The following is a 14,717-nucleotide window of genomic DNA, read 5'->3' as shown; positions in this document are numbered from 1 at the left end:
CTTTACAGGTACCCTGAAGAATCTGGACTGACATGGTGACATATTCCAAGCAAAATATTGCCGTTCCAACTTCTGAGCTTTAGGAAAACAATAGAGAAATATTTTATCCTTGAAAAAACTTGTATGTATCTGACTATTGCTATACTTTCTAATCTAACACAGGAATTTCATGGTTTGTTATTATTATCCTGCATGCCGCCTATATTGACACATAAAGTTACAATACAATGTTTGCTAGAAAACTTCAGAAGAATGTGCGTATATTGTTTAAGACTTAAGGCATCATCTAATAGCAATTACAAACCTGTTGCTTTTCATAGTGGTACAAAAGTGTTATGGACAGAACAAGCCTGCACTGTACTATGACTATTGTATAGTTAATATTTGCTTCATACCTCCTTCCATTTTGTCTCATTAACTTCTTTGTACTGCAATTCATACTCCAGAGTAATCCATCCCTTCTGAACATCTGCTGTTGGTGGTGGATCCCATCTTACTTGGATATCCCCATGGATCCCAGTCTGACTAGTATTTAGCAGAGTCCAGTTAAGGTGGACAGGGGGATCAGGTAGTACTGTTTAAACAGAGTATTTGGAATAAAACAGCCAGTTTTCAATGTGAAACGATCATTCTTACTACACACTGTTAAATTATTTCAGGACTAAAAAAGCATATTAATCACGTATTTGCTGATTAAAATCTAACCTGTGAGTCAATGACAAAGTCTCTACAAGTTTGGTAACAAGAAGGGACCCTGTCATTGGCGGTAGATTGCTCTCCATAAATCTCACCTGAGTGAATAATAAAGTAGACTAAAAATGTATTACCTATTACACTACATTTCCCAATATTAGCTTATAAAACACTGAGACATAAGCAATTCTCCATCAAAATTTAGATTTAGAGTTCTCACTGGAAATAAAAACAACAACTGGAGTAACACAGAAAGATAAATTAAAAATTTAGTTAATATAGAAGTACATTGAAAAACTGTGGTATCTGAAAAATTAGTCTAATTTTGTTCAGCTGAAGAAAAGAGAGCAGTGGCTATTCTGGTCACTTGGAGGAATAAATTAATTGCGTATACATAGAGCATCGCTCTGAACAAGCAATAACATCTGCAAAGTCCCAGACAGTCACAATTCACATTGCAATAAATATAAATTCTAGCTTAGAAATGCTAAACATCCTGATTCTGTAGATTAGTGTTGATTCAGGCGCAAAAACCTGTTTGGTTCCAGAACTTTGCAGAATCAAGATTTTCACGCTATCCTTGCTCACACTGAACAAAGGGATGTAGCATCCATTAGAAAGCACTCAGGGTGACAGCAAAGGCAAGGTCATGTGCAGACATTTGAGAGACCATTGGTATTCAGAACGAGAAACCATGTATTTGCTTTTATCCTTTTAGCTTTTTCCAATCCAGGCAATATTTTCTGGTGTGGATCACATTACATATGTTACAAAACAAAATCCCTTCCTATGTATCATATTTTTTGGAAACTATCCTTTCTGAGAGGGAAAATTTAAACACAGTATGAATAATATGAAAGCTTATAGCATCAGACCTATTGTGATATAAAAACATAGAGGTAAAATGCATAATGGAAGCATACCTATTTCATCAACGCTGAAACATTTTTCGTCAAATACTTCATCTTTATTGGCAAGCTTAACACAATATGGTATCCAAATAGAGGTGTAGGATGTGTTGAAATAACAGCTATTTTCTCCTGCAGTGATATAATCAGGGCATTCTTTCCAGTCTTCATCATTCCTAGAATGACAACAAAAATGCAATACACATGATAGAGATACTTATGGATCTTAAAAAGTACAAATTATAGATGTTACAAAACACATTGTGGATAAGTCGTAACTTCTATGGAAGTGAGAAAAACATGTCAACATTGATTGTGATTTACAATGAAACCAAGCCACTATTCAAGCAACCTGCATAAATGAGTTTAGGTTCTCATATACTGTTAGTGGCATCTCTATGCTTTGGGTGCTGTTTCCAAAAGAACAGTCAGACAACACATCTTGCTATGCTGGTAGGTGGTAATGACTACCAGCAAGCATAAACTTAGGTAAATTTGATATGCATTTAAGCAACTGTTGTTCAGGCAAAGTTAAATTGCAGTAAGATGCCCATCTACATAATGGGGTCTGAAACAGCGAGAGCCAGTTTTTATGGCAGATCAATACAGCACCAGCTGCACAGCCAAGGACAGGGGATTGCATTCCACTGGGAAGCTGTATTGGGATGTAGGCACTGGAGCATTGACTGCTCACATGGGAAAGTGCCCAAGGGTGGATGCTGCAGGAGACCTGGCACAAACCAACCCAGGACTGCAGGATGTGAAAGAAGGGAAGAGTGAGTAAGGGCTAAATTCTTTGGGATACAGAACTTCTAAAACACAGGCTTGGAACTACTAGCAAGAAGCGTCTTACGTTTTTCCATTCTTTGTTAAAAAATTCATAAATGTTCTTTCTAAATAAAAGAAATGCACCAGGAAATATCACATTCATTTAATCTCTTAAAAAAGACAAATCAACAGAGTTATAAAGAGTGGCATGAACTCTCAGACTGAGGAACACTCCTACTTGTGTAAGGTCATTTTCATATGGCCAAGGTGAAACTACTCAGCAGGTTCAAAACCAAATAAGTCTTCAGTTAAAGAAAAATGGGAATAACCAAATTGTTAGAAATAGCCTACAGGAAAAGTGACAGATATTTATTCAGTATTTCTGAAGTCACTTTAGAAAAACAAATCTCATTGTGAACAGATCTGCTGTTGCTGTTCTTTGTCTCGATACTATCTCTTAGCCCAAATATAGACCGAACAGGGATCTTTTAAAAAATTACAGTCTTGGTTTGTCAAAAATACACCATAAATGCCTCTTCTTACTAAAAGGCATTGAAGCTGTACAGAAGGAGGATTAAGCTAAATCAATTATGCCAAGTGCAGCCTTCAATACTGGAGTGGGTGCTTAAGAGTAAAAAGGCAGATGCTACATAAATTGAGTAAGAAGCATTTTTGCTGCTAAGCACTGGTGTCTTGTGCTTAGCTGATGAGACCAGACACTTTTCTAAAGGAAATGCTGTAGGTCTGCCAGAGTAAGGACTTGATAAAGCTGTACGTGGTTAGATACTATGGCTTGTGTTAAGTAGGAGACTGGGCTAAAGTTCAGTCCTGAGCCTTAAATGTTGCTTGCACTCTGAAACTGAAATATTTTTAATGTGGATGTTCAATTCACATCTTTTATTGCAGTATTCTAATTTCTAGGACAACAGTGAAATATGTGATCTGCTCAATGTACGTGGTACTTTATCTTAAGAGTTGAATTAATTTTTAAAGTTTGTACCCTCATGTTACATGCCACTGACAACTGTCAGCTACACATTTATACTTAAATAGTGGTTTTAACTTGTATCCCTGTATTTCTGAGAGGTCTTAGAAGAGTAAATAAGAAAGGCAGACTTGCCATTAGGCTTAAGTTTGCTAAGCAAATGTATCATCACCGGTAGAAAGTGTCTGTAGATCAAAAAGGTTGAAAGTCAGTACATTAGACGGAACAAAAGGCCTGTTTTCCTTAATAGCCATTACTGGTAATGTCTATAGCCTCTTTCAGGCTAATCATTGAAACAACTTGAAAATTACAAAAGCTGAAGTGGAATGTGAATCAGAATTGAACAGGGCTCAATGAAACGTTATCCGCAGTCTCAGAGGGGCCTTTTCACCTGGATCTGCATTCAGACTTCAATTTAGCAACTGATCAATGGGAGCGTTATAAAACTTTAACAAAAATTTGAATCCAGACTCCACATCTTTGCACAGATATAATAAATCTCACAGTTGCATGTTAGATTGATAAGGAATAAACTGAAGTTCCCTATTAAAAACTCCTTTCCCAAGTCATACAGTGTTCAGTTTTGGATTCTGCCACCTGGACCTAAATTTAATAAGCATGTGTTCTTAATTATCTGCCAAGTAATGCTTATCGCTGCAAATTGCTAAGTAATTAACAACAAATTCTGACACTGAAGAATATGCACATAAAACACAGTTTTATGCCCTTAAACACTATGGCTCATATCATAGCAAAAAAATTAACAGCAACGAGCTAACAGGCATAGCAAAATATATGGCTCCTCTCTCTTTTCCTCTTTCTTTTGTTCTTTTCATTTTATTACCTTTTCATGTACAATAGTTGTATTGTTCCTGGAGCAGTGAGGTTATAAAAATTTCCATCAGTCCAATAACATGAAAATGTCTCCAGTTCAGGTGATCTGCACTTGCTGATTTGTGGCCACTGCAAAAGGTCTGTCAGGAAGAATGGCAGAGGACAGAAGGAGACACTTAAATAAATCCATTTTAACATGCTGTTAAAATGAAACTCAGCATTTTTAATCAATAATTAACTTTTCTTCTAATTCCTTCTGTAAAATGAGGCAAGATTTAAATTCTTCTTATGTGCATATATGTAGATGACTACACCTGTAGGAAGTCAAATTTGAAAGATGGGTCAAGCTCTGTTTTGTGCAGTGTAGAAGTGTTAGTATCACAGCCTGACACACAGCGTGGGGATCTGCCAACCCTATAGCTGTAGTTGAATAGAACAGAATAGACTACTTCAGTTGGAAGGGACCTACAACAGTCATTTAGTCCAACCGCCTGACCACTTCAGGGCTGCCCAAAAGCTAAAGGATGTTATTAAGGGCATTGTCCAAATGCCTCTTCAACACTGACAGGCTTGGGGCATTGACCACCCCTCTAGGAAGCCTGTTCCAGTGTTTGACCACCCTCTCGGTAAAGAAACGCTTCCTAATGTCCAGTCTAAATCTCCCCTGATGCAGCTTTGAACCATTCGCACATGTCCTATCACTGGATACCAGGGAGAAGAGACCAGCACCTCCCTCTCCGCTCGCCCCCTCAGGAAGCTGCAGAGCGCAATGCGGTCGCTCCTCAGCCTCCTCTTCTCCAAACGAGACAAGCCCCAAATCCTTAGCTTCTCCTCACAGGACATTCCTTCCAGCCCTCTCACCAGCTTTGTTGCTCTCCTCTGGATGCATTCAAGGACCTTCACATCCTTCTGAAATTGTGGGGCCCAGAACTGCACACAGCACTCAAGGTGAGACCCCCACCAGTGCTGAATCCAGCAGGATAATCACCTCTTTTGACCGGCTGGCGATACTGTGTTTGATTAGTTCAGTACAGATATAACTGAATTAGCCCTGCACTTGCTTTAAAGAAAGCGTGGCACTGCAGGGCTCAGTATGAGACTAACCACAGCGTAATATTTACCCAGCTGAGCAGTTTTGCAATGTGTCTGCTCATCAGAGTAGCTACCTTGAACTGAGTTCAGGTTTGTGTATATGACATTGTGTAGATATAACCTTGCTCTGAGAGAGATAAGGACAGCTCTAAGCATGTGCCTGTTCTGCCACATGCCACTTCTATATTCATAATTTCTGTTCTTTGTCAAAACTGAAACAATGTAGGGCCACGAAATGACTGCCACAAATAGTCAGCCTCATCAACCCTTGTGAGAAAAACAAAAACAAAAATTGCAGGTATGACTCACTGCTTTCAAAGTAAGTACTTAACTTTTTCCTAATTTTTAAGGGTCTAAATGTTTCCTATTTGGCATGGAAAGCTTTCCACAGGGAGATCACATGCACATGGAAGTGTCTACCTCTCTTCACTGACTGTCTGGGAAATATGATCATTTATTTAAGAAAATTTCTCCATATGGCACTTGAAATGTAGATATTAATCAGGTGTTTATGACTGGTGAACTGATCCCTGGCCAGGGAATGACATGATGCTACTGGACTCTACATGTGATGTCCTTTACAAATATTTTTGTGGTATCACAGCTCTGAATATCAGAATTTCAGACTAGATGTAAGGAAGACATTTTTTATGATGAGTGTGGTGAAATACAGGAACAGGTTGCCCAGAGAGGTGGTAGATGCCCCATCCCAGGAAACATTCAAGGTCAGGCTGGACGGGGCTCTGAGCAACCTGATCTAATTGAAGATGTCCCTGCTCATTGCAAGGGGGGGTTGGACTAGATAACCTTTAAAGATCCCTTCCAACCCAAACCATTCTGTCATTCTATGATAATATTTGGTACAAAATAATTACACTCAAAGTTGGAAAAAGTATTAATGTACAGACACCCACACTCACCAGATGCTTCCTCCTACGCATGAGGATTTTGTAGCCTTGCTGAATGTTGACTCCTTTATTTATGGCTCAGACAGCCAGCCACTCAATACCACAGCAATTTGTATTTCTTGGGCTTAATGGTTCAAATCGTGTACTTTGTATTATACACTGCTAAGCATCCACATCAGGCAGTAACTAATACATGAATATTATGAATTACATCAGGCAGTAACCAATTCATGACTATTATGAATTTCTGTTTTGCTCATCCCGTATCATTGCCTCATTTCACATTTTGGACCTTAAACAAGGCCTGAACATATGTACGTAAAGAAGAGATCTCATAAATTGGGTGGCTTATGCCACCCTGTCCCCCACTCTCCCCGCCTCTCAAGCATTTAGAATTTTTCTTGCCAACCTAAAATAACTGATTTTTGATTGGAAAGATTTAAACAGAAAGTTTCTTTCCTCTTTCTTAGCCAGCATGTTCCATTTCACTGAACTTTAAATAAATTTCTTTTAAAAATTGAAACAAATTTTGAAATGAAGTGTTGCAGCAAATGAAAAAATCACACACTGTTCTTTTTCAGAAAATATTGAAACAAACCATTTTGACTATTGTGCCTGATTTTGTTTGGTATGGTAGTCAATATTTGACAGCTTTGGCCTAAGTCCCAAAATGCTTTTGATTGACCTTGATTTGAGCTTTTACACATTTTTACATCATTTATCAAACAATTCTCACGTGGAAGAAATCTTTGTTAAAAACAGCACATGATCATGAAATAGCAAACTGTCATAAATAACACAGATCCAAAATAAAACAGAATAAAAGATTCAAGAACATTATTGTATTTATAACTTTTTAAATGTATGAGTGTTCCAGCTTTCAAACTTGAACTTTCTCTTCTATTTAATTGAAAATCAAATCATTGTTTAAAAAACAAAACAAAGAAAAATAAATGAAATTTTGTGCCTTTACTTCAAAGACATAAGTAAAATTGCCTCCATTGCATAATACCTATAATCAACAAGACACAAGTCTCTCCCTTCTTCTATAAACAGATAGTGTGCAAGGAAGTACATGTTATGGCTTTTCCTGTTTCTATCCTCAGCTACATGCATCAAGAACAACTATAGTTATTTTTACCAAAACAGGTTAAGAATTTGAGAAAATGATACACTGGAAAACCCTCCTAAATTGGAATATTTCTGTTGATGCCTGCACCATATTTATAGCTAGAACATACAATATTTAAAGCCCATGCAGATCATGTCCTCATCTCCAGGGTTAAATAAAGTCACACTGTCGCTTCTTAACATGATGAAATGAACTGAATGGAATCAAACTTCACTTACGTTTTGAGAGGTCCAGCAGGATCTTAGATATAGGCTCTACCAAGTCCTAATAATGAATTCTGTTGAATTCACCAGCCTTATATACAAGCTAAATTAAGGACTGCAAGATGTACAAACTCTTCTAGGAAAATGGATCATAACACAGCCAGAAGTGGCATCAGTTACAATAGAGAGGATTAGCAATGCACACAGAATACAGAGTAAGACTTGGTCTCTTACAGCCTAACTTCAGAGGAATGTATCCCTAAGGTCCCACTTTCTCTTCCTCTTCCTCATGACAGGACTCTTAATGCTTTGTCTCACAGGTGTTCCTTCAACAGGCACAAGAATTTTTGAGCAGGGAGCAGTTTTGTTTGGGATTCATATCTTGGTTTACCAGTTCTTATATATATATATGTTTTATGACCAGTTCCATTTGTAAGAAAAATTATCTTCTGATTGATTGTTTCCAGTTTCTGTGTCAAGTTTCCAGCCTTCAAAACTGCAGGCTTTTGTGACTGACTGGAGGAAACTTTGTCATACTGACTTTTATAAGGCTTGGCACTCTTGGGGTAGATCTCCTGAATTCCTTGTTTCCCACACAAGTCAGTTATCAATGTTGTACAGGACCTGGTGTGAGCTCCATCTCCTGAACAAACTGTACCAAAATGTGATAAATGAACACAACAGCTCAGCTGAACGCATTTAGGCATAAAGGCAGCAGGGTACTGAAAGTAAAGGCTGTCAAACTGAGATTTTAAATAGACTAGAAAAGCAAAACAAATCATGAATACACACTTGCTCTTTTCCTACCTGATCCAATAAGTTCCAGGCAAATTGTCATGAATAAAAGCACTCACTTGATTCAAGATAATGACTTGGCTGAATATGCAGATTCAACAGTAGAAAACATGGAAAAATGGCAAATCTGTGGCTTCTACTGCGATTACTAAGAAGGTTTGGTAGAAAAGTTCCTAGTCCTGCCCCAGGGTTTAGCTGAAGGTAAATGTTCAGCTGCCACAACCGTACAGCAAAAGAGTACAATCTCTTCACATTCTGCTCTCATTATGTTATGACCACAGATTATCCATGGTCTAAACTCTGGCTCAGTCAGAAGAAACTGTGCCAAAACAGTAGCTAAAACAATAGTGTGGTTTAGGGAAAGAATTAGGAATGCAGATGTGCCATCTCTTCTGCTTACATTTGTTTGTGGGTCACCAGCCTGCAGTTTTCCATTTAGCATAGTTTCAGTGCTATATATTCTTTAATCTTTAAAAAGAATACAGTACTGTAACTACAGCTTACTGGAACTTATATACACATGAACTTTAAAACAAAAGAAATCTTAAAATCTAGAGGTGTCAGAAGGCTAATTCCTTCAGAGATTAAGTTCCCTTGGTTTTTTTGCTTAAAAGTCCCTCTAATAAAACTTAACTTTAAAGGGAGCTAGCCTCAAATGTGGAAGAGTAAGGAACTGAAGTTTATAACTGGGGTGTAACAAAACAGATTATCATCATCTTGGGGAAAGCCCTACTGCCACCAGAGCTCTAGTACTTCTGCAGGAACAGCAGTGGAACAGGACACAAGTTGTACAGAAATGTCTCTTCCTAGTATAGGTCTTAGGTAGGTGAAATAATAATGAGGATATGAATGATCAAAAAAAATCAAGCTAACTAAACAGAAAATGAAGAAAAGAGGGTATATTTTTGCTGAACAAAAGGAAGTATTTCTAGTTGTTGTAATTTTATAAGGTTTATGTAGAATTATCAGTTATCAGAACTTACAATACCTATAAAACCTAGAGCACACTTAAACTTACAGAAGAATAACATGTTCCAATATGCAAATCAATGATAGAAGAAACCTTATGCAACAGTATATATCTTCATATAATCAACTCTCAAAGCATAACCAATGCGTCATTGCTAGAGCATAATAGAGAAAGAGGGAAATGGAAACGTAAACAGCAGAACTAACTACATTTAAAATTGGAAACAGTTATGAAGATCTGGAGTGTTATTTACTGTAGCTCAAATTTGTACATTGAAAGTGAATGCTCCACCAATTAGGTTCTGCTCCTGAATCCACCAAGCTCAACAAGTGTTTGGTAATTTACTTTAATAAGGGCAGGCTGATTTCTCTGGTACCAGGAAATTCTGATTTGTTCAAATTGCACAGCAAAATGAACAGCATTTGCTGTCAGTAGATGATATTTTAAATAGGTACAGTCTAGTACTAATAAATTGTCAGACATCACATACACAGAGAGTGGGATGCAGTAAGCGGACACAACAATAAGGTCACTTCCTCATCAGGCTGCTTGCTAGTCTGACTCAGCTTTTGCTCTAGGTCACGTCCATGAAGGGCCAAAAGTAAAGTTTTGGAACAACTTTTTGGGGAAAAGAAGACAATTTCTTTCATATCCATAATAAATAAGATCCTTTTGCATAAAGTACTCAACAGAAACAAAGCAACGTTTAGTAACTCTAAGATGCTATATCGCAGTGAAAACTGAAGGGAAGGGCTGCATAAAAGAATATTTTGCTCATGGAGAAAGTCTAAATATGGTAATAGTTCTTGATAAATATGGGTGTTTTGCTGAGCAACATGAAAGAGGAGTATGTTTTCACCTCTGTATTGAAGACTAATTTAGTGTGTGTGCACAGTGTTTTGAGGAATGCCAGAAGGATTTTTTAGCAAGTCTGCAACATAATCAATGAACAACAACTAAAAAAAACCCCAATCCTGGAGCTTGGTAACACTGAATGAAGAGGCAATGCCTCTCCGCTTTCAGGTTGTTCTCCTTCAGAACAAACTTCTCCCTTTTTTTGTCAAGTGAGATTGACAGAGTTAAAAGAATAAAAGCCTTGCAGAAGCAGAGCTTTTCCACAGCATCGAGGTCCAATGGCTGTGCGGGTTTCCCACACTCTCTGTGTTATTGAGCATCCACAGAACAGAAATCAATGTGGCTCACTGATGTGGTGTCTGTAAGGGTACACACAAAAATTAAGTAAATGAAGCTTAGGACTAGGGAAAAAACAATCATGTAGTATTACTTAGTACTATTGCCCATGAGACAGTACAGGGATGAGTGAGGATGTGGACATGTGCCATGTTCCATAGTCTTTGGCATTTGCTTTCCAAATCATGCTCTCCCATGTGCAGTAGTGGAATCACATGATTTCTGTTACAGGCAAGCTGTATCAACTGGCCTGACTACACATATAACATATAGAGGGAAGCAGAGAAGGATGTCACAGTATTTGTAAATGAAAGGCAGTTAATGTAAAAACCTTGTTTCCAATTATCTCTTAATTGCTTATATAGTTGTAACTCAAATTGAAATTACATTTTTGAGAAAGTATGTATAAAAATAATAATGAATAATGTTTTTATCTGTTATGGCCATTGCTGTAGATGTTCAGTATTGACTAACGTTATGTGGTAGGGCATATGAGGAAATACGGAAGCACAAATCAAGTCCTGCAGGGAAACAGTTTGTGCAATAAGCAAACACCACAAAAGGTCTTCCATGCCTTTCTCAGAGCCAACAATTCTACAGTATTCTACTACATACATCTCCAACATCCTTCTTTCTCCTGCACATGTACTAGCAATTTCCAGTCTGAAGCCCAGTTCAAAGTTAATAGCTGTCTGAAAGCAAACCCATTGCTCACCATCATGCAGCATGACAAAGCCACCATGCAGTGGTGAGGGGATGTCTTGAGACACAGCCCCTCCAAAACCACCACCCTCCCACCAGAGAGGGGTGCTCAGAACCAGGACTGACATTTTTCCAGAAAGACAAGCTGAAATCTAATCCGGCATCCCCAAATTGGGCTCCAAGCTGTCACTCACCTCCCCAGACTCTAAGAGGAAAATACTCAGAGGATCTGGGGAGTGAGACTGTTAGGTGTGAACCCAGGTTAAGAACTGCAACTTTACAATTACCTTAGTGGAAAATTCATGCTAGGGCACATCTTGATGGTCCCAGCTAAATTTGACAACTTACCTCCCTTGTTTTAACATTAGCTTACTTCCTATAAATAAGAAGCTGTGAAGCGGGGGCACTTCGACAGCACTGGAGTGAGTACACCCACAGGATAGCCACGATTCGGTCCGACCAGGGGACACGGTGGGGTCCAAGCTTCGCAAGCCAGAGGCAAGCAGAGCCCTGCGGTGGGCAGGGTGCTGCAGTGAGTGCATTGCTGTGCCAGGCAACAGCAAATGGCTGCACAGCGGCGTTGGGAACGCAAACAACAGAAGTGCCAACGTGAGAACAGTATGGAGCGTGTTTTTACAAAGGAGAAGTTACAGCACAGCTAACATCTGCAGAGGGAGTGGACAAAGGGAGCAAAAGCAGGGAGCATAAGGTGAAGAAGGACAAAGACACAGCAGGAAAAAAGGATGAGAAGAGAAGACAATGTGTTTGGAAAGGAAAGCACAAGAGGACACATAAGTGTGTATGAGACAAAGAGTAAAAGGTAGCAAAAGACTTGAGGTAAAGGCAGAAGGGCAGAAGAAACATAATATTGACAAACTGTAAATGAAATGTGGGAGCTGACGCAAACCTGCAATCACACTGTCACTCAGTTTAAATAGTGAAGATGACAATTTCTTGGTCCAGCACATAGGTATCCTGATAGCCTAGAGAAGAAATTTCATGTATCTGGGATCACCCAGAAGAGATAAGGGACTGGAGGAGAAAGCAGGTGGCTGTAAGGACAATGTGAAAAGAAACAAGAAAGCAATGACTCAGTGCACTTCTCTTTAATTCTCTGCAGAATAATGACAGCGCAAAAGAAAGACTGAGGTCTTCCTCACAGATCTAACAAGGTTTCAGTCATTATGTCTATTATAAACAGTGCTCCATAAAAGCAGGGCCATGAAATTGCCAGGTTTCACTAGACAGATGCAGCTGTGTATTGTCAATTGCCAATGATGCTATGTCACAAACTGTATTTCATCATCGAAACAGTGTTGGTTATGCACAAATGCATCCTGATGTTTATTGCTATTTATTCCCCCTCCACACCCTTGTTACATTTGAATGAAGTAACTCACAAAGATACTGGCCCTCAATCTGGCCTTGTTCTTGACATTTGGTCCTTTTAATTCACACTGCTTTTGGGAGACCAGAGTTAAGGTGTAAATTCTTGTACTTCCCTTTGTTGAACTTTAAAGCTACTTTTGGCTTCTGCAGATTTTAAGCATTCTCCAAAATAATGACTGCCTGATTTAGGTGCAATAACATTTGCATACATGATGGAAAAATCCTACCTCATACTCTACAGAGATTTTCATGGAGTACAAATCATCAATCTCTATTTGAAATTTGAAGTAGTACAATTTGGTGTGGTTTTTAGTCAAGTGAAGTAAGTGAAGGAAAAATGCCAGTTCTATCCACAGAACAACTATCTGATCGTCTTTGAAGGAAACTCCCAAAAGTCAGCAGCAATCTTTTTTTTCAGTCCAGGGCGAAGTTCCCTGTTACAGTCGCCATATATCAATATAAAAACTAAAGAGACAAAAAACTTCCAGAAGCTGTTACTAGGAGGATCATTTGTTACCTTCCATACCTGGAATGAAACTCCAAGGGACATTACTGATTCGTCATTTAGAGATTTCTCTGCTAAGTCCTGCTACAAGACCCACCTGACAGAACAAGGGCATGTGCACCGAACAAAAGCTGAGCCCTCAAAGCAGTCCAAAGAGCTACTTCTCATACTCTGATCAGTGACAGTGATGTCTGAAAATTTTATGTGGCTTTGAATACCTGAAGACTGAAAGTCATCCTGATTCTTCACAGTTCTTCATGATGAGAACCACCCAATTTCATCTTTACAGAGGCTGTGAAGAATACAGGGGTTTATACAGTATTTTCACTCTTGTTGCATATCTGGATCATAATATCTTTTCCTGGGTTCCAAAGAAGACTGAATTGATTTCAGTATTTTAGAACATTCTGGCATGCAGTATTTCTTCTGTGCTTTTCAGAGTGTCTGTTTTATTACTGTAGCCAGGATGTTTACTTGTTCAGTAATTCAGAGCTTTATTATTGCAATGAATCATGAACTATGAGTTACCAGCTTCAAAGAAGATCCAGTGAAATTTTAAAAACAAGCTAGAGAAGAACAGAACTATTGTTTTCTGCTCTACTTATCCTCAAACTTAGCAAGAACCCGAGTCTTTGCAGTTTTGCAGTGTTCTTGTAAGAGCATCCTTTCTGGTGGGTTTCAAAAGGAAAATGACTGTGACAACAGTTCTGTCCCCCGCTTAAGTAGAGTTCTTGTAGACCTACAAGGATTGTCCTTTTAACAGTATTTATAAAACAATAGTCTTCACTCTTCATTGTCAGAAATGAAGCCAATATTGTGATGTATCATGTAAAAATCCTGCTAATTTACGAACTAGTTTTCTTTGAAAAAAACAACCAACCAACCAGAGTACCAAGCAGTTCTCAAGGCCATGACTTACATATGTGCTTTGGATCCCAGCTGGACCCTTGTACGTGAAAGGAAATGTATGTGACACATTTTAAGTTATAAATGGGGAGTATCTGATGTTCTTCCCAAAATGGGAATCCAGTTGCTGAGCTGGATACATTTTAACTTACTCTGAAATTCAGGATGATGGAAATACCAAATGAGAGAGAAATCATGCCAATGATACTAGACTGATGGAATTAAGTTAGCAGTGGAAAAACAAGACCCCCCCAGAAGTACTGACAATTCAGCGCTAGGATGAGCAAAGCACTAGAGAACACACAAACGGGGAGCACTCATGACTCAGAAGGGAGTTGAGCTTAACAGAATAATACATATTTTCCTTCAGCTTTTATTGCTGTGATCTGGCTATGAGCCTAAAAGAATCTCCTGATCATCTGTAGAGCTCTGAGTGGCCTGACGTAAGCCCCCAGACTCATCCTTATTTTACTATTGCAGAGGAGATTTGGACAAAACAATCATATTCAAATGCACAGTGGACAGATTTATAAAGGAAATATCTTTTTTCTTCTGACAGACTGCCAAAAGTGATTTAAGTTTTATGTATCCTCTGCTGAACTTGACTTTCTCTAACACCCATTCCCTCTTTGTAAACCCAGTGCTGTCAGACCTGGGCTTCAGAGCTTCATTAAGGAACAGTCACAGACAGAGGTGGCGGGGGCTTTTCTTCTCAGTACTTGAAATATAGGCTCCA

The 14,717-nt window shown here is 38.6% G+C and overlaps 1 protein-coding gene across 4 annotated transcripts in view; it reads right to left on the bottom strand.

Annotated features, from left to right (window-relative positions):
- Positions 1 to 14,717, bottom strand: part of GHR (growth hormone receptor) — a 132,550-nt gene that overhangs the window by 13,297 nt on the left and 104,536 nt on the right. For all 4 annotated transcript variants that reach the window (XM_075021479.1, XM_075021480.1, XM_075021477.1 and 1 more), the window contains 3 exons: positions 4,199 to 4,328; positions 1,617 to 1,777; positions 396 to 574 (listed from right to left, as the gene is read on the bottom strand). In XM_075021479.1, the coding sequence (XP_074877580.1) occupies positions 396 to 574; positions 1,617 to 1,777; positions 4,199 to 4,328 (470 nt within the window). The remainder of the gene's footprint in view (positions 1 to 395; positions 575 to 1,616; positions 1,778 to 4,198; positions 4,329 to 14,717) is intronic.

Source organism: Buteo buteo, chromosome Z (assembly GCF_964188355.1).
Source record: "Buteo buteo chromosome Z, bButBut1.hap1.1, whole genome shotgun sequence".
Classification (NCBI taxonomy): Eukaryota; Metazoa; Chordata; class Aves; order Accipitriformes; family Accipitridae; genus Buteo; species Buteo buteo.
The sequence above is the reverse complement of the archived record's forward strand: the minus strand, read 5'-3'. Positions and strand labels throughout refer to the sequence as shown.